The 20,144-nt window shown below is 36.8% G+C and overlaps 1 protein-coding gene across 2 annotated transcripts; it reads right to left on the reverse strand.

Annotated features, from left to right (window-relative positions):
• Positions 1-4,058: 4,058 nt before the first annotated feature.
• LOC149834063 (T-complex protein 1 subunit beta) lies at positions 4,059-17,121 on the reverse strand. Of its 2 annotated transcripts, none has more exons than XM_090009949.1 (11): positions 16,929-17,121; positions 16,411-16,467; positions 14,289-14,354; positions 14,035-14,146; positions 13,418-13,546; positions 12,613-12,684; positions 11,879-11,994; positions 10,543-10,619; positions 9,010-9,495; positions 4,465-4,780; positions 4,059-4,355 (listed from the first exon to the last, which is right to left on the reverse strand). In XM_090009949.1, the coding sequence occupies exons 1-11, from the start codon at positions 16,932-16,934 to the stop codon at positions 4,209-4,211; spliced, it is 1,584 nt and encodes a 527-aa protein (XP_089866075.1). In that variant the 5' UTR covers positions 16,935-17,121; the 3' UTR covers positions 4,059-4,208. The 2 variants fall into 2 exon arrangements, with proteins under 2 accessions (XP_089866075.1, XP_089866076.1); XM_090009950.1 differs by having other exon boundaries at positions 13,418-13,534; positions 16,929-17,057.
• Between the last annotated feature and the right edge of the window lie 3,023 nt (positions 17,122-20,144).

The raw sequence follows: 20,144 nt of genomic DNA on the forward strand, positions 1-20,144 counted from the left end.
CTCAGCCATGTCAGGGGGCAACACTTAAATAGGGATGCCAAGGCTCAGGTCACTGCTATTGGACGATCATGATGAAATCTCCACCGTCGATGTCCACTTTAAACGAGGAACACATGTGGCTTAACTCCCACACGGTATTAGACTTCCTTGTCAGGTGGGTGTGGTCCACTCGAAGATGTCAGCAGGTGGGTTTGGTTTGACCATTAACCCTCCCAAGACGTTGATGGTGAACAAAAAGTGGAAGGGTTCTAGACAACCAAAAGGTCGGTGTCTGCATCGACAGTGAGTAAAGCTTGGACCAAGAAAAAACCTCTGAGGCCTGTTTGGAATCTGGGCGCTGTGATGGGTGTTTATGCATTTGGGTGTTGCTGAGGCAAAATCTTGGTCAAACGAGTATGGTGGTCCCGTTTGGAATCTCGGCACTAGGATGGGCGTTTATGCATTTAGGAGGGGAGGTGAGTAGGGATGGAAGTGGACCGGGGGAAAGCGGGGCCCCGCCCCACCTCGCCCCGTTGGGACCGGGGATGAAGGGTATGAAACGGGGAAGGAGGCGGGGACGAAGGTTAAAATCCATCCCCGTTCAGGGATGGAAGCGGGGATGGAGGTGCACTTTTCCCCACCCCGTCCCCGCCTCATCCCCGCTCCGACCACTTTTCCCCGCAATATCCCTGCCTCATCCCTGTTTGAACCGGGGATGGAGGACATGAAACGGGGATGAAGTCGAGGGTGGAGGATAAAATTCATCCTCGCCGGGGATGGAGGCAGGGGTGGAGGATAAAATCTTGAGGAGGGGCGGGGGTGGAGACCTTGTCCCCCGCCCCACTGCCATCCCTAGAGGTGAGGTCAGGGTCGGACCTGTAAAGAGGCCAATGAGGCTTGGGCCTCAGGGCCCCTGGGCCCAAAAAAAATTAGGGGCCCATTTTTAAGGCCCGAGCTCCCTTATTTTTATTTAATATAATATAAATATTTGTAATATTATATTTGTTTAATGTGAATGCAAATTTTATTGTTATTTTGATTCTTTAAAAAAAATCGGAGGCTCTGCCCCCGAACTCCTACTATTAATAGGGGGCTCATTTTTCCCCTCTGCCTCAGGCCCCATAAAACACAGGTACGGCTCTGGGTGAGGCCCTATCCACTTGTATTTAGACTAAAGGATGGTTTTAGCAGCTTCCACTTCCTAGAGGCAGAGCCGGACCTGTCAAGAGGCCAATGAGACTTGGGCTTTAAGGCCCCTGGGCCAAAAAAAAATTTAGGGGCCCATTTTTAATAGAGATTTCATTTTCAATAGGGGTCCCAAAAAAATTAGAGGCGCTGCCCTCGAACTCCTACTATTAATAGGGGCCTATTTTTAGGGAGCCCATTTTTAATAGGGGCTCAAAAAATTTCGAAGCCCTGCCCCCGACCTCCTACTATTAATACGGGGCCCATTTTTTTCCCTCCGCCTCAGGCCCCATAAAACACAGGTACGGCCCTGCCTAGAGGTGGTAGCTGGGGTTAAGCAGACCCCACCAGTTACACAACATATCATTGGTTTTTGAACTTGCAACGTTCCAACACATTGGGGTTGTTTTTGAACTTTTTTTTTTCCAAGTGTTCCATCCTTTTAATTCCCCCAGCTCTTTTAGGATTAAAAACAAAAGTACCAACATGGGCAGAGGTGGACATGGATCAGATGGGGTCCCGGTTAAAGTTGTACCATAGTGATAAATATCGTGATATTCTAAAAAATATTATATTATAAAATACTTCTGAAAAGTTATGATTTATCACAATAATTACATTCCCCTTTTTTGCTTTTTTTTTTTTTGCCCAGGCCAAAGAAAAACCACGTTCTCATCAGTCGTGATTGGGATGAATGCAAACCCAGCACTCTGGTCTCCAGTAATAAAAACCCCAAGGTGTCTACCGCGCTCCCCGAACTTGTGATGCGAGAGCATCTCAAGACCATGCAGCCCCCCTAGTAACCAAGTGGAACACACTTATCATGGCCTGATATTTGCATTCTTACCAGCTATATCTCAAGAAAAAGAAACATGGTTATTCTTATTTTTTGTATATTTTGTATTTTACTTCTTTTCACATTTGCTAGGATATACCTTCAGCCAGTTACATCTATGATTGATCCCAGAACTCGTACAACGAAATCCAAAGGTTGGGCTGGAACCCAGCCCCTTTCACAAATCCCCATCTCTTCTAGATCTCTACCTAAATGAGAAGGATGTACTGGGTTTGGTTTATTGCACAAATTGATGTGAGCTTCATCTTTTTAGCAGCATCACAACATAAAAAAAATGAGCATGCAGCCCATTATCTAAACTAAAGATCCCCTCTTTCTCCCCCTTGCTAATGAAAATTGTGCACATGAGACACGAGGTGTGCACTTGATATTTAAAACCAAAAAAATGAAAGTGCGTGGGAAAGCACAAAGCATGCAACACAATGATGCCAAACATGTGACCCACGAGAGCAGTTACCATCATGTTGTATATGACGTTATGTTCCATCACCACCGCACATCTCACTTGGAGGTGCACGAATATGAAAGGGGAATTGATAATAACCGTATATACAGTATGACCATAACTCTCGTGACCCACGAGCAAGATAACAGCTTATCATATTACTTGTGGTTCTTGGGATGGTTACGAGCTGGATCCTGGTTGATCCAAATTGGAACCATAATTTAACCAACAAATGGGCATTTAGAGCTGAGTTTTGGATTAGAGTTCCAACACATACAGAAAATGTATGAAGAACTTATTAAGAAAATCAAAACAGCCGATTTCGTAGGCTAAATACTTCAGATTAGAGAGATTCTGGGTTCCAAATTTGGAGGTCCGACACAACACATATTCTGAATGTTTGGACGGCCTTAATATTGGAAATTTTGTTTCCAAAACCCAAAATGGTCTAATGATTTCAACAATAAATTGAAAATAGTTCACGGTTCAACATCCTGGACTTTCTAACACGATCCTAAAACGTCTACTGGACATCCCAAGTTCAGGAATTCAATGACAAAGTTTCAACTTCGGTTAAACTGCAAGGTGCAAAGTAAAACAGAACGACTCCATCTTCAGCAGGAAATCACTTTGTTCATTCACAACTGCAGTCTTGTACTCATGTATAATAAGCCTGAAGCAGGAATTACCCAATGCTTTGCCATCCTCTTCTTTGACGAGTATCAAAACATGTTTTCTTAGCTAATACGGAATTGCAATTTCACCAATAGAAATTTCTAGAAAACCTGAACATATGTTTAGATTTAATTCCGTTTTTTTTTTTTTTGAAAGGCAAGCTGGGGTTAAGCAGACCCCCACCAGTTACCATTCAATCGTACCATTGGGGTTTTGGATCTGCAACGTCCCACCACAGGTCCACTGACAACTCCTACCAACCACGAGGAGCCCACAGCCTTCCCTATTGAAAAACATACTTCTGATGGCATAAGATTTTCCTCAACGCTTTGCCATCCGCTCCTGTGATCCACGGAGATCCTAAGTAATGAGAATCCACTCGACACTTCCAGCAACAGAAGTTCCCAATGTCACTTGTACAAGTGGTAACTTGCAATTCTGAAAGAATCCCCCACAAGCATCTCCAGCAGTTCTGCTTCAGTTTATTGAGGATCAGGCAGTGAAATCTCAATTCGAACATACCTTCTAGAAGTAATATATATAGTAGTAACTCTAGCACCATTTCCTCCCATGAAACCATTAAAATAAGAACACAAAAGTAACAAGTTCAGCCTTGGCTAGAACCCTGAATCACAAACATACCTGGTCTGACACCCAAAGACCAGGAAACTAGAAGGAAGAAAAACAGCCATAAATAAAAAAAACTAATTACCAAATGCTAAATTGCATTATAGTATGATCTGTTAAGGCAAATGTACATAAAAGCTCCCAAATACTTCAAGTTTACAAACAGTTAAAGTACTTTGCAGCCACAGTGCCTGTAAGGTTGTGAACATATTCTTCCATGCAACAAGAAGATAATAAAAGTTTTGCTCATAAAAATCATGAACATGATTCTGCGTGGTGCAACAAACAAACTTAACACGGTTAAAAGCTTCATATTCCAATAGAAAACCATCTTATACATAAATTTCAAATGAAACAAGTAACAAAGCCATAGCAAGCCTAACTAACCCAAAAATTCATGAAAATCACAACCAAAATTACAAACCAACAAGCTTGTCTTCTTCACATCCGTTCCTCTCTCCTCCTTGGTGCACAGGTGATAATCTCATCAACCCTGAGTATCATCTCAGCAGCCTCCGTAGCAGAGAGTAGTACTGCTTGCTTGACCTTAAATGACTCTGATATTCCAAGCTTCTCCATATCCCCAACCTTGAAAGAGAAACAGAATGAAAGAAAACATAATAAGGAAAACATAATAAGTTGAATACAAGCTAAACTATATATACTTCAGAAAGCTAAAAATTGGCTTCCTTCTTACAGCGCCAGAGATGACATCAATTCCAGCATTTGTTTCATCCTTGTGGTGCTCAGCACGAAGTTGTGCAATCAAGTCTGCGCTGTCTAGACCTGCATTGTCAGAAATGATAGTTGGAATAGACTGGAGTGCACGAGAGAAAGCCTCAATTGCAAGGGACTTCTTTCCAGGTGTCCTCCGGGCAAGTTCATCAACTTCCCTGGACATCACCATTTCAGGCCAACCTCCCCCAAGCAGGACTCTGCTGTCTGTTACCGTTTGGGATAGTACACATAGGGCATCATGTAAAGACCTTTCTGCTTCATCTAACACATGGGAACTGCAATAAAAGATTGTGATTACAAAATGAAAACTTTGAATATATCCAAGGAATAAAATGCTCCAGAGCGACCATAAGATTAGCCTGACATGAACAGGTGGCAAATATAGCTTGACAGCAGGAAAAAATGAAGGAATATCCAATAATCACACTACCCATTACTTCAACATTTTATTTTGGATACAGCACGTTATTGGTTCTAATTTAGGAAGTGGTGCCATTTATAATAGGCCTCAGAAACAAAGGAAAGCCCAGTCAGATGGCTTATCATCCCAACATGCATGATCTCATGTATCCTAATTACCGAATGAAAAAGCCTACACTAACAAGGATGGAAAAGGTGCACATGAAAAATTGAAATACAAAACTGATTTTTTTCCAGAAATATTAGGGCAAGGGATCCAGATCCGAACAAAGAACCAATAGAAACATAGAGCTGAATTAAACTTTTTGATACCTAATATTATTTGGATGCACATTTTGATCTCATTTTAAGGTCCATATCTGAGAGTAAATTACCAAATGCAGATCAGAAGTCAACTGAATCTGATCTGTTTGTGCCCCTATCCCGATGCATGTCTCTTGTAAGGTCGATCACGCAGGTGTAAGAAATATGTGTATTACCTGTACCTGGTGAGGGGGGACGGATGGGAAGTGGACAGATTCAAAAGTAATAGGACAGAATAAAAAAACTCCTAATGGGGCAGGTTATCGACTAATACCCAGAAAAGCCAAGACCGGACCTGTGGAATGGGGGCCCCCTTTTCTCCGCCAATGGAAAGATTTTTTCAGATGCTCCGCTGCCTCAGATAAAGGAAGATACTGGTCCCCCCCCCTGGAAATCGGAAAATACACACACACACACACATAGAGAGAGAGAGAGAGAGAGGGAAAAAACAGTTTTAACTGAAAAGGGAAAATGGCTGACTGGAATCCAGCCAGAAATAAAAAATAAAGAAAATTTATCAAAAATAAGTAAAATTCAAGAAAATCTTCAGTTATAAAAAGAACCTTAATATGAACGCAAACAACTAAAGAAAACTTTTTTATGATTTTAGTTCAAAGTTATGAAAAAACAGAAAAGAGATCAGTTTTAAGAGTTTTGAGGGATTTACGTGACTAGAAGTTCTACCCTAATATTATTTGGCATAATCAATTGTAAATAAAATTGACATATAACCTTTCAGCCCAAAAGGTAAGGGGGGAGGGGAACTTAAAATGTGATGCTAAAAACAGAAAAAAAAAACATCTGACCTTTTTCAAACAAGCCAAGGTTTTTGTTCTTTCTTTTCTCACAGTTCTGTTTACAACAGACTGAATAAAGTCAATTTCAGAAGGGTGTTGTCCGATTCAACCCGATCCAACAATTCAAGGAAAATTGGTAAATTTTTGGGCAGACCATTCCAGTCCCCTAAAGGTTGATTTGATAACATTGATTGAGAGGAAGACCAAACCATAGTTCTGTCCAAGCCCCACCAACTACTGTTTCCAAAAAAAGAAAACTTAACAAGAGAGTCTCTAATTCTACTCAGTCCCTATAAAATCCCCTTTTAATCCATTGAACCCCTTTGAAATGGAATTTATGACCCTAGGTACTAAGCCTCCAATCACTTTGAAGAAACCTCATTGGGACCTAAACTGTGAAACATCAACAAGCTGTGAAAGACAAGATTAGTTGTTGGCTATAAGCTCCCTAAGGCTGGTTCCAATTCTTGTATATGTTAATGGCACATTTTTTATGTTTTCCTGTACTTCCTGCAATAAAATTTGAGAAACAAAGAAGAATTGAAGAGAAAGATAGATGGACGTATCAGCTAGAGAAAGAGAGAGTATCTTGAATCTGTTAATGGCTACACTTTTTATGTTTTCCTCGAATTCCCACACTAAAATTGAAAAACAAAGAACTGGAGAAAGATGGATGTATCAGCTAGAGAAGGGAGAGGTAAACAATATCTCATCTCATTCCTTTTCAAACAAGTATATTCAAAACATAAAATAGCTAGGACAATATCATAACGACTGAAATACTGCTGTAAAATGAAGAGATGAGTAAAAAATACATATAGGCTACAATGACAAAAAATACCCCTCTACAAACCCAATATGCCAACTATACTTCACATCACCACTTTCAACGTTCTACCTGCATATATCATCTCATCACATTGTATACATTCTTTTAGCATATTCATTATCACTCCAAATAAATTTTGACAACCATTCTCAAGCATGTTAATGATTGAAATAAGAATCTTGAAGGACAGTAACCAGAAGCCATTTGCCAGCAAGCAAGTCATGTAGACTCCCAACTTTCTAGTCTTTTCCAAGTTATAGAAATTATCGCTCAAGGGAATCCAGGGTTCAGTTTTCAAGAACGAGAGAAGAAAGCCAAGAGAATTTATCAGCAAGTTCGTTAACTACACCCTCAGCAAGATTATTCAAAATATTAGGAAATCAAAAATTACCTGATACCACTGATCTTCATGCATTGACATTACAAAATCATGGGGGTGCAAAACACTTGTGTGGAATACAATAAGAAATGCAGAGGTTTACAACTATAAGTGTGTTTAAATGCCCAGATCAACCAGAGATCCAGGATTCATTGACCTATGCCGGGAAGAGAGAGGGTCAGGACAGAGATGCATGAATCAAATGCTCTGGATTTCAAATCCATTTACAAGCATAGGATCTGAGGCAATCAAACGCACTCTATGAACATGGAGAACAAGTCGTTAAGATATATGTTCTCTTTTCTTATGTAATCGTATGTCTTGCATATACAAAAGTACACCTAACTGTACTGTAGGTATTTTTCTTTCTTTTATGTGTATTCTTGTATATTTTATTTGAATTGTACTCAAGCTATACTTTAGGTATACCCTTTTTGGATAGGTATACTCTAGGTATACCTATTAGTATAATATAAGTATACTTGTGTATACTTGTAGGCTAGATTTAGGATTCTTTTATTTTTATTTTTTGTAATACTGATAGCTAGTCGAACTAGCTGTTGGGATTTTGCAGTCGTTAGGATGGTCTCATGGCTAGTCAAACTAGCCATTTGACCATTCTAACGACTAGCTTGTTCTCTTGTCTGTTTATATGAGGCAAGTACCTCATTGAGAGTGAGAGATGATGGATGAATACAGCGTGTGCGCGTGCGCGTGCGCGTGCGCGTGCGCGTGCGCGTGCGCGTGCGCGTGCGCGTGCGCGTGCGCGTGCGCGTGCGCGTGCGCTATCTTGTATATTAGTCTGAATATTTCTCATCAATAAAATATTTAATTTTTATGTCTTGTTTTTTCCTCATGGCTGTGTATTGTTTATTATATCTAGCCAAATGCATTCTAATGCATTTGGATTTCATTTATATTTGATAAAATTATTGTTAATTCTTTTGTGTTTCTTGTGTCTCAAACTCCATGCCACTTTGTGACACAAATATCCCAAAGACTCACTGCACTGGCCAGGGCTACTCTAGAGGAGTATTTCCTACCAAACCGCAACCCCCAGTCCCCTATCCGAACAGGCAAGTGAAGTCCTCTATTTTCCTAAACTTGGGAATTACCATTGCTGAGGATTGCACACAGTCAACCATAAGTTAATAGTTATTAAATTCATACAGCGAAACCAAACTACAATTTTATTATTGAATCTTTCTTGCGTTACCCACCTTTGATTTGCAAAACACCCATATTGTGGAACACAAAAATAGGGAAAACAGAAGTTTACAACCATGGTTTCAAATATGTACAAATATTTCAAGACTCATGGCACTGAAGTGAACTAGCTATAAGTGTAAAACTTCCAGTTCCAGCCAAACCTCCAACCCCCAGCCCCATCTCTAAACGAGCAGGTGGAGTCCTCCTTTCTTTTTACCGCTAACGTCAGAGCTGCTGTTGCTGAGGGTTGCAAACAGAAAACTTTCGGTTGATAGTTTTCTAGGTCATATTTGGTCCTCATTGTATTACTTACCTTCTATTTAGGTGTCCGGCCGATTGCGTATTCTTGCATCTTAACCAAAAGACCTTGAATTTACATGCCCCCTAAAAACAGAGTAAAAGAGAGGGTGCATGCCATCCTTTATGAAATCAAGCCATTAAGCAGCACTAGTGATCAAGAATTAAGAATCAATCACTGTAAAAACCTGCTAGCTCACAAATTTATATGCAAAACCGAAACCAGGTATAATGAGTATTGAAGGTTCTGTTATCAATGAAAAAGCATACCTTGCTCCTCTTAATACAATGGTGCATGCCTGACCCATATCCACACCAGAAAAATGGATCAACTTATCTTCACCAATCATGATTTCTTCAACAAGCTTGCAGTGCCCAAGTTTAACAGACCCAGGGTCATCAAATGTTGATGCAATTTCTCCACCAGTTACTAGAGCAAGACGCTCAATTCCATCAAAATCAGCATGCTCAATCGCCAGAATTCCCGCATCAGCAAAGAGTTCCTCAGGAAAGTTGTATATCAGCTGTCTATTAACAAAGCAATTAATGCCATGGGAAATAATCTTCTGCACCTTCTCCTTCATTTTCTCTTTTTCTGCCCCTTCTATCTGAGCAACCCTTGCCATTGAGTCAACACGTACTCGTGCACCATATATCTTTACTTTATCAGTGTCCATAGCTGTGTTTGCCACCAAAATTTTTGCATTTTCGATTCGCTTTGGTTGTCCAACACCTATTTTTTTGTCCAGAATAAACCTGAATTATAAAGAAATTTGCCCGAGATCAAGATGATGGTAGCATTGCTAATGCTATAAATAATAGAACAGAACTGAAGGTACGATTATCATAGTTGAGAGACACAAGATGCTGTCAATAAACATAAGTTTCATAGTCTATTTTTTAGAATTATAAACAATGTCATTCCTTCTTTGTGAGACGCAAAAGAAAATAAAGAATATTAGTCAATCAGAAGTGTCAACACTGAAGAACATGGATTAGGAAGCAGTACCACCCTTAATAGAATATGCAGCCAGAAAGCTCTAAAATAATTAGAGAAAATATGTCCAACATAATAATGAATCACATTGGTAGCAAATCAACAACCTACAACAATTATGAAGCCCCTTACAAAAGATGTAAGGAAAAAAAAAGAAGCAACTGCTATGTAGGTATGCGCACTGATGCAGGTACGAAGTGTATGACACAGGAAATTTTAGAAGTATAGCCATGGGATATGGCTTCAACACACATATGTTTGTTGTGAACATGGATGACATTAGGATCAAGATTCACTTTCTTTTATAAAAAAGGGGGAGGGGTGCTGCCCTGAAGGGGACGAAACCTCCCTCCCTTGTTCCATTTAAAATAAAAAAGGTTTCCGGATCAAGTTCAAGTTGGACTCCACCCCACATGCCCCATACTCAACCTGTGTCTCATACCAACACGGGTACTCATCCCTTAGGGACGTAAGTCACATAACCATGTTACATAGACACCCAACTAAATTTCCATCAGATTGAAAGAATCTACGATGAAATCCTTTTGCAAATTATTTAGCAACAAAAGGGAATACTGAACATAAAGAAAGTGACTTCATCAAGATCAATGACAAAGAAAAGAGACAAGTCAACCATCACTAATTAACACTAATGCATATTACGTACGGAGATCACATATCAAGTTAACATAAAGACAAGCACTTGAAGTAAAATCAGGTTGATCTCATAACTTCCATTTGTGGCACCCACATCTCATACATATTAAATTCAAATGGAAAATGGGGGAAATTATAAGGATGTGTACCCTTCATCTAGGAATGAATCTTTTAATGAACCCCCAGCCTTTTTAATGATTTGGATGGACTCTAAATTGGTACTACCCTGCATTTATCAAGCCAAGTAAATTTAGAAGTTAGGGGGATAGAAGTTCAAGATATCTTCTCATTCATGATGGGAAGGAAGATATGGCAACAAGATGCTTAAATCAATATAATGGTAGAATAAAAAATATCCATTTAAATATTTGACAGTGTTATTACAACTCAAAAATGAATCAACCATTTTTAACCTAAGGAACAGAGATAATATACTAGCATGTACAGAAGTATACCATACCAGCAAACAAAGATCGCTAAATGCCAGACCTCTTATTCTAATACAGTTAGCCTCAAAAAAACTAATGCAAGAAAAATAATTTCCATGAGATATTTGAAGCATTGAGCTATAAACCTCAAAAATTAGTTTCATTCAGTTGCCCACCAATGTTTGGAAGATTTGAAATGTAAAATGGCTAAGAAAAGTGTCTTCTTGTGATGCTAAAGAGTGGAGAGAAACAAATATTTAGAGTGTGCTTCAAGAAGTATATGATTATTTGTTTTCCATCATTTGCACATCACAAGCATAGACACACCCATCCGCCCGCCCACACACCCACATAGCGATGAATGAAATACGCTGAATGAAATTTTTGGGTTTTCCATTCCTAGGCAGGGTCTTTGTCATCAATATATAATAATAATACCAACAATAATATTATTATTAATGTTGTTGTCATTGATAGGTTCAAATCCCTCTTTTTCCATATCCAAATCTAATTCACCAATGTTACCAACCACATTTAATAAGAATAATGAAGGTCTTAGTCTTTACAATATTGCTGAAAACTTCTCCTAGGGATAGCACTTGGCTAAACTGGGATGCTCTCTCTCTCTCTCTCTCTCTCTCTCTCTCTCTCTCTCTCTCTCTCTCTATATATATATATATATATATATATATATATATATATATATATATATATATATATATATATAGAGAGAGAGAGAGAGAGAGAGAGAGAGAGAGAGCATAATGCATGCATGCCCATGTACAGATGGAAAAGGGAAAAGGGATGTTGCATGTTGGTGGGTGATTAGCTGTGGATGCTGCTCTATTTATCACTAGAAGAAAAATAAGAGAATAAGTCCACATACTTTATAAAATAAGGAGATTGTGCAGACCATTGTAGATGTTATCAAAACAAATGACTAACTTTGGCCAAGTCTCAAAATTTTAAGTGGCCCAGATTCCGTTATTCACTCAAGTAAATAGACCATTAGTCAAATCTTGACTGTATCGAACACCATGTTGTTTGTAAAAATTACCTTAAGCCTCATAACAGCATCCACAGCCAGTTTAGCAAAATGTATTTTGTCTTGAGAAAGAATCTTTGAACTAAGTGTAGTCATTGCTATTTTTGTCAAGTCTGACCTGAACTTATCTGCATTACAAGAGTAACAGAACATGAAGAAGCATGAACAATATAAGAAAATGCTAGAAGAAGACAGTAGATCCAATATGACCTAGTGGATAATCTGCTTCCAAAACCAAACAGATTAATGCTTCATGCTTCTTTTGTCAACAAAAATTTTAGGAGATGTTTGTTTAAATCCCACGAGAATCATTCTCCCATCTAAATGAGAGAATGATTCTCATGTGCTCCATTCTCTCATGTCAAAACAAAAGTGAGAAAATGCAGCATGAGATAATGACTCATTTGTAGTGAGTTATTTTCTCATTTGTGTGAGAAATGGAATCACAAGGACCCTGAATCACATGATTCCAGATCACATCTGATTTGGAATCATTTCTGGTGGGTCAAACCAAATGTCCCCTTAGTGTAGATATGAATGCCAAGACTATGGCTGTGACTGCCAGTCTAATTGTACAAAGTTGTAAATTTCTACCAAAAAGTATCCAGTTAAAAATTGACACTAAGATAGGCCATTGGCCTAACTTTGGAATGTACCTCAAAAATTATTGTAGGATAACTAAAAAACAAAACAAGCAGAAATGCATACAGAAAATATGCGGAAACGTTAACATTAATAACTATTACCTGGGTTTTCTTTATTATCCTTAGATTTTTGTGTTAAAGCATTCCGAGCACATTCTGCAGCCATCCTATAACCTATGATAATGAAAACACATGAAGAATATAATTGAAACCAGTGAGAAATGGTTTTAGACTGTGTGCTTAATGCAGATGTTCAAAAGGTACAAGAATAACAAGCATAAAATACAATTTGGATTGTTATAAAATATTAAACTAAATGTTTAATGAGATGTTCTAGGATAACTAATAGTTATGTCTACAAAAATACATGCGCTGACATGCATAAATGAAAACATACTGTAGCTGTTAACTTCCACAAATATGCATGAACTTAGCTCATCACGCACTTTCACCCTTAACAAATTAAAAAAACAGTCGTTTCACGCATTAATTGTCCCATCACCATCAGTATTTCGGTAAATTTACAACAACAAAAAATAGAAGACAGTTTGTATATAAAAAGATCTGCTAGCAAATGTGCCATTTTTCTTTGCATAAAATTACTACAAAGACAATGGTAGCAAGAATCAATGCATGAAACTACTGTCATTTTAAAATGTGGTGCACTTGTTAACATCCACACACACACACACACACACACACACACACACACACATATGGAGAGGGAGAGAGAGAGAGATGTTCCCTACTGCTTCAGCAGATCGATTTGGAATAAAATAACCCCTCAGTCAGCAGCCAAATCACATTGATTAACATAAATGCTTACATGAGTATAATAACCATCAGAAAACTTTTAAGAAGGCCAAATTCTTATGGGGATTTATTGACTGCATAAGTTCAAGCAAACCTGAAATTATTGTCATTGGATGGATCTTCAGTGCAATCAACTTCTCAGCTTCCCTCAATAGTTCTCCAGCCAAGACAGCCACTGATGTTGTTCCATCACCAACCTCATCATCTTGAACTTTTGAAATATCTGACTCAAAAGTTAAGCAAAATACATATCATATGTGATCTTTTGAGAGAGAGAGAGAGAGAGGAGGCAATAGGTCCAGAAACGAATATGCAATCACTAACAAGCTGTTAGCATTTTATTACATTATATAAATATGTATCACTGCATCGGTATGTGATCATGGAGGATGCACAAACACTGTTTTAATAAGTACAATCAGAAACAGCCAAAGCAATGGACCAAAAACCTGTACAACATTAACGTGATCGCTGATGACTTGGATAGTTTCAAATAAAAGGGGGAAAAACTATGCGACAAGCACTATAGGATGCTAGGCCATCAACATCAAATAACAAAAATCTGCAGAAATTCCTGCCTAAGTCAAAGAAAATGCAAGACAAAATGTAAAATTTATGAGAAGCAAAGCCAGAAAATACACTGCTTTGTGAAACAGAAACAGTAAGGCTCATTAGTAGCAATGTGAGAATCATGTCCAAACAAATGGATACCAACTAAAACTTTAGCTGCCGGATTGTCAATATGAAGTGATTTCAAGATAGTGGCACCATCATTTGTAACAGTAACACTGTGACCTCTGCCTGTAGACTGCAATATCTTGTCCTAAAAGAAATGAACATTTAAATTTATTCAGTCAAGCACAAGAAGAAATCCAATACCACATATTTATCTTTAACTTTTTTTTTCGGGGGGGGGGGGGGGGGGCAGCTTCAATTCCGAGGCACAAAATACATCAGAACCATACCATTCCCTTAGGGCCTAGAGTAGTCTTGACTAAGTCAGCAATTGCCATGGCACCAACAAAAGATGCCTGCACCAAAATACACAAAACAAAAGTACACCGATGTCAGACTGTCACCAATATTGAGCACTTCCAAGTTCATAACAGCGATTAATAACTATAATTGAGATTTATAAGTTTTCTCAAAGAAAGAGTAACACAATTTTAAAAAATAAAAAAAAAATCATAGCAAGTTGGCTGGATAATGTTAGGAATTCTTCTTTCTGCTGATAGCTCAGGTTTGCAAAACTAAAGGAACATTTAAGGCAAATGAGAATATCATTCTCCAACTTGCATGAGATGCAGAACTGACATTCCATAAAGTGAGGAACAGGAAGTACATATGTTAGCAACTATGCCAGCATAAGGTTTAGAAAATAAGGATATGAAAACAAAAACAAGGTTCTCAATATATTCATCGCAACTTCTGAACAAACAAGAAATTTTAGTTAACAGCTATAAAAAAGAAAAATCTGGAATTGAGTTTTTTAACCAATTCTGCATAGGTTAAATTGTACTCACTGTAATAGCACTGGCAAGGGTTTTGTTTGGGAGAATTTACAAATACATGGTTTTCTTGGAAAATCTCAAGACATGTATTTTTAAATGAAAATAACAACATTTAAAATTTTAATATTATATTTTAGAAAGAGAACTTTTCAAGGAAATACAAGAATAATGTAACCATATTCTCACGTTGAAATCTTTTGATTAATATTGACAGTTTGGAGTTTTGTATTCAGACATCCTTTAAAATGTAAAACATGAAAAAGTAAATATGGATGATAACGTTGAAATCTTTTGATTAATATTGACAGTTTGGAGTTTTGTATTCAGACATCCTTTAAAATGTAAAACATGAAAAAGTAAATATGGATGATGACTCAACTTATCATATAAAATGAACATCAACAATTAACTACAAGAGAAATTAGAATGTTTTCAGTCTCAATACAATTACCTGACAAGACATCATCTTGCTTTGTTTTTTTAGAACAAGGAGAATTTTTATTCAAAAACAAGTATCAATTACAAATCTTATGAAGGGAAGAAGGTGTATCTTGCTTAGACTATAAAGAATAAATTTCAGTTAATAGTTTGGAGTAAAACTAAAGAATCAACATGATACTCACTTTTCCTGGACTTCAAGCACTCATGGACAAGTGAAGTCACAAATGAAGATAACAGTAGTAACCATTATTATAGTTAAGTACAGTCACTGGATTTAACTAGGACTACCAAAAACACCATCTTCAAAGCACCGATCTACTTGTTCAAAACTACAAATGGATACCTATCATTCATATCATCAACTTCTAAACAGAAGTATTACTAAATACTGTCTAAATAACCAGCTCTTAGTCTTAGACATTAAAGTAACGATCAGGAGAGATTTGGTTGCAAAAGGGCAATGGCTCCAGCACTATGGAATAGGATCATATGAACCAAAAATGAACTTGGTATACTGAGTATATCTGGTTGCAGGTAGTGAATCACCGTCCAAAACAGAAAAATCCCCAGTAACTATAGTAAAACATGGGAGAATAAATGGAACATGTGCCGGATAAGCAGCTACAAAGACCACCAATTTTGGCCAAAATTTAATCTGTCAATTAGATATCGGACCCCCATATTGTCCTAATCCAGCAGCGTTAAAAGCTTCACATGTTGCAGTGCATGTTCAGTAACTCAAAACTGCCTATTAAACATATTTCTCAATCAACATTTTATATTGCCAGCAAGATGCAACCAAAATGTATATTGGATAGTGTTCAACATATAGCTCACTTACAAAATAATGAAAGAGAAAAAATACAAAAAATGATAAAATAGCCAAAGCAACAAGAAAAGAAACGACCATGACTCTTGTCACGAGTGGTGATTCTATATCTGAATTTCCTAACCATACCCAGCATTTAAAAATGTTCTTTCAAAAGACGTTACTAATACATGGATCACTGTAAAAACCTCGGAATGAAATGCGAGCTTCACTAACGCACTGTGCACACAAATAAGAATATTTTACTGATGAAAATAACAATAAATTACGAAATGATCGTGATGACGGTAAAAAGAGGAGACTTACCATTCTGGCTCGTTCTCCCTTCTCCTCGGTGGCCTCATTCTTCAGAAGCTTCTCAACCTAAGAAACACGAATCAAAAGGGAAAACAAATCAGGATCCTCTAACAATCTCTGCAATGATATTAACCACGACAGCAACGATTCTTCCCACACTATGAAGGTTTCTTTACGCACCCGCATTTCCAACATATGGGGATTAAATCAAAACACGCATAATATTGCACCATAAAATTTCCCAACTTAACACATTTTTCTGAACAAGTCAGTGCCCACAAGCACCCCTTAAGCGGTTGTGTAGATTAACCCACAGATAACGGGATAAGCTCAGAAACAGCGTCATGATCACGAGCACAAAATCCCGACTTATCCCATCGTGGCATCAAAATAGATGCCTAAAAATCAAGCCAGGATGGGAGAAAGCAAGATCAAAGTTAAACTGAAACGGATAGCCACAGAAAATCACAGCAAAAGTGATGATAAATATAACATTTCATTGAAGAGAGAGAGAGAGAGATTCATACCGCCATCAGGAAACTCAAGGCAGGAAGGAGTTCGGGGGATCAAGCGAGGAGAGAAGAGAAACCCTAACGCGAAGAGAGGCTCTCTGACTCAAACGGGCTGTGGTGTAAGAGAGAAATGGCGCCCTTTTGTTGTACGAGTCAAAAAGGATGCAGAGCCCTTTTCGAATCGAAGCTCCTAGAGTAGAAAGGCCCTTCGATTTGACTCACTTAGGTCTGAACTTTAAACCCATGTCCAGGTCCGGATCCGAACATAATTAGGGTTGAATTGGATGAACATAAGTAGGGATGTATCCAATACTAGGATGATTGTTAAACGAATTAGGATTCAGATCAATATTTGGATGGTGAAAAACACACATCATTTTTACATGTAATTAGGCTCGGCTATCCGGATATAGACAGATTTTATAGCAAAAAATCAAAACTAAATTCGCGTTTTATTGTAATCGGATATAGTTTGGCTTACCAAATCCAACTAAACATACTCGAATTCAGTGGGATATCAGGTAATGATATTCCTAAGTATAATAATTCCTATGTATTATTTGTTTGACCTTAGGATGGCCATTTGGGATTACTCAGACCCGAAAAATAGAATTTGAAGACATGGTAAAGCAAAAATCATTAGTAGCAGCATTTAGTCAAAACCAGGTTAGAAGCTGTCATCCAAATAGGGGTGGCAATCGGGTCGGGTCGGGTTGGTGGGTCAGAATACCTCGACACGAACATGACCCTCGGATGTGGCAAACACGAACACGGCCCATTTATTAAATGGGTAACCCATTTAATAAATGGGTCAGGTTGTGTCGACCCGATTACACGACACGGTGACCTGTTTATTAAACAGCTCGACCTGATAACATAGACACGATAACCGACCCGAGTAACCCGCAACCCAATAACATAGACACGAACCTGTTTATTAAACGGGTTGCGGGTTGCCAGTTGATGGGTTGTGGGTTGACGGGTTCGTGTAAACGGGTTGACCCGCCCACCTAACCCGTTTATTAAAGGGGTCAAACGGGTTGGCGGGTTGGCATACCCCTAACACGAACACAACCTGTTTAATAAACGGGTTAGGCAGGTCGACCTGTTTGCGACATGAACCCGTTTAAGTCAAACCCTAACCCGGCTAAGAAGCGGATTCACGGGTTGGGTCAGATTTTGCCACCCCTACATCCAAACATCAAAACCAGGTTTTCATAGCGTTTTTAAAGCCAGGCTTTAAACCTGGTTTTCATTAAACCACGTTTTCTATGGCCGGGCATTAGGGGTGTAACTAAGTCAGGTATACTCGAATTGGGCTGATATCCAGAACTGATTTGACCTGATTTTACCCAATCTTGGTAAACCCATGGGTTCATGTTGGATCTAAAATTTCAAACTTATTTAGGAAACGGGTCGGTTCCTTGGTTGCGAACCCATTGAGAAATAGGCCAGGTCTATGGCCTGTTCAAGCTGGTTGAACAAGGGCACAAAGAAAAACACAGGCAAGTGCATGCACATAGAAAAACACATTATATATATATATATATATATAAGAGAGAGAGAGAAACATGCTAAATAGGTTTTTACTTTTTCTATATTTTTGTCATGGTTCCGAGCACATAGATGTGTTTGGCAAAGTCGATTTACTAGGAATCCACATCTGGATGATGCGTTTTTTATGAAAAAAGTAATACTTGAAGCCTACAATTTTTACAAAGATTTTGGACCGTTGAATGTTCAAACCTTATAAAAATCCGCACATCGGAATCAAACGTTCTAAGAGTTTATCTATTTAAAATCAAGGACAACATCTAATGCCATGTAAACCTGTCCATGAGCAACAAATATCAGATTGTGTGCATCGTGTTTTAAATCAATGAAAATAAAGACATTGATTGTCCTTAAAACATTAAAATTATGAGGCAAAAAAATAGCATTTTCAAAATGATGATGTAGTTTTAGAATTTTTTATAACAACTTTTTATTATAGCTAATTAAATTATAAGAAATCAAGATAAAACGATTATTATTTTTTCTTATTATGATTTGATAATTCATTTTCATTTGGTGCAAGTAAAAAAATTTGCTTTTTGTCATAAATAAGATATTTTTTAAAGTATTTATATAGTAATTTTTATTTTTTTAAGTATGAAGTATAATAAATTTATTACACTATGATTATGAAGTGAAAACTACTACCTCATCAAATTTATTATGTAGTTTCAGTTTTTTTATAACACATCATTTATTATAGTCTAATAAGTTATATAAAAACATGATATAGATAATTTTTTATTGTAATTTTCTAATTCATTTCCATGAAAATAAAAAAATTACTTTTTGTCATAATAAGATGTTTTTTTACAGTATTTATATGTTTTATTTTCTATATTTTAAAAGTATTTATTTTATAATGTACATTCAATAGTTCGTTTGTAAAAAAATGACTCATTTCATTATGCATAATAGAACTAGTTAGGAACACTTTAAAATTTTTATTCTAAGTAAATATTATTTTTATATTTTATTTATTTATGATAGTACTTAAGATACTATATAATTCATGATTTTGCATGATATTAAAACATTTAAACATTATCAACAATTATAAAACAATTGCTTTTGTAACTAATATGATATGTTTAAAGTTTATAATAACAACATTTATAAAACATAAACAAACAAAAAGAATTTGTGACTAATGTGATATAATATACATTTTTAAAATAATAGAATAACTTTGATAGTTTTGTAATGTTATATTTGATTAAATATCATGATAAATTATGTCATTAGATAAACTATAAATAAAACTTATTATCTTTTATCAAATTGTAAAATTTTAATAGATAATTTTTATTTCTAACTTTTAATATCTAGATATATATTATATGCATTAGCAACATACTTAGTTTGCTTTTTAATTAAATACAAAGATTGTTGTGACATAAAAAGAGATTAACTATTGCAATACTTTATTGGAAAAAAATGTTTTACTTCTTTCTTTAAAAATTCTTAAAAAATTATATATATATATATCATCTAAAATGATACACTTTTTACGTGTAAATGGATAAAATACTAGTGAAAAGCAAATTATAATAGATATATAGAAAATGATAAGTAAAAAAAATTGATAAACTAGACTTACAAATAACTATTAGCAGCTATAAATAGACTAATTTTGACTAATATTGAAACTTAAATAAAAAAATAACAAAAGTGTAA

This window comes from Nuphar pumila, chromosome 6 (genome assembly GCF_984573655.1).
Source record: "Nuphar pumila chromosome 6, dmNupPumi1.hap1.1, whole genome shotgun sequence".
NCBI lineage: Eukaryota > Viridiplantae > Streptophyta > Magnoliopsida > Nymphaeales > Nymphaeaceae > Nuphar > Nuphar pumila.

Excerpts from the sequence above, each read along its gene's own strand:
- LOC149834063 (XM_090009949.1), bottom strand. Across the intron at positions 14,355-16,410 it reads AGGGAGAACGAGCCAGAATG|GCATCTTTTGTTGGTGCCAT; the intron begins GTAAGTCTCCTC and ends ATTTTGGTGCAG. Across the intron at positions 14,147-14,288 it reads CTCTAGGCCCTAAGGGAATG|GACAAGATATTGCAGTCTAC; the intron begins GTATGGTTCTGA and ends CATTTCTTTTAG.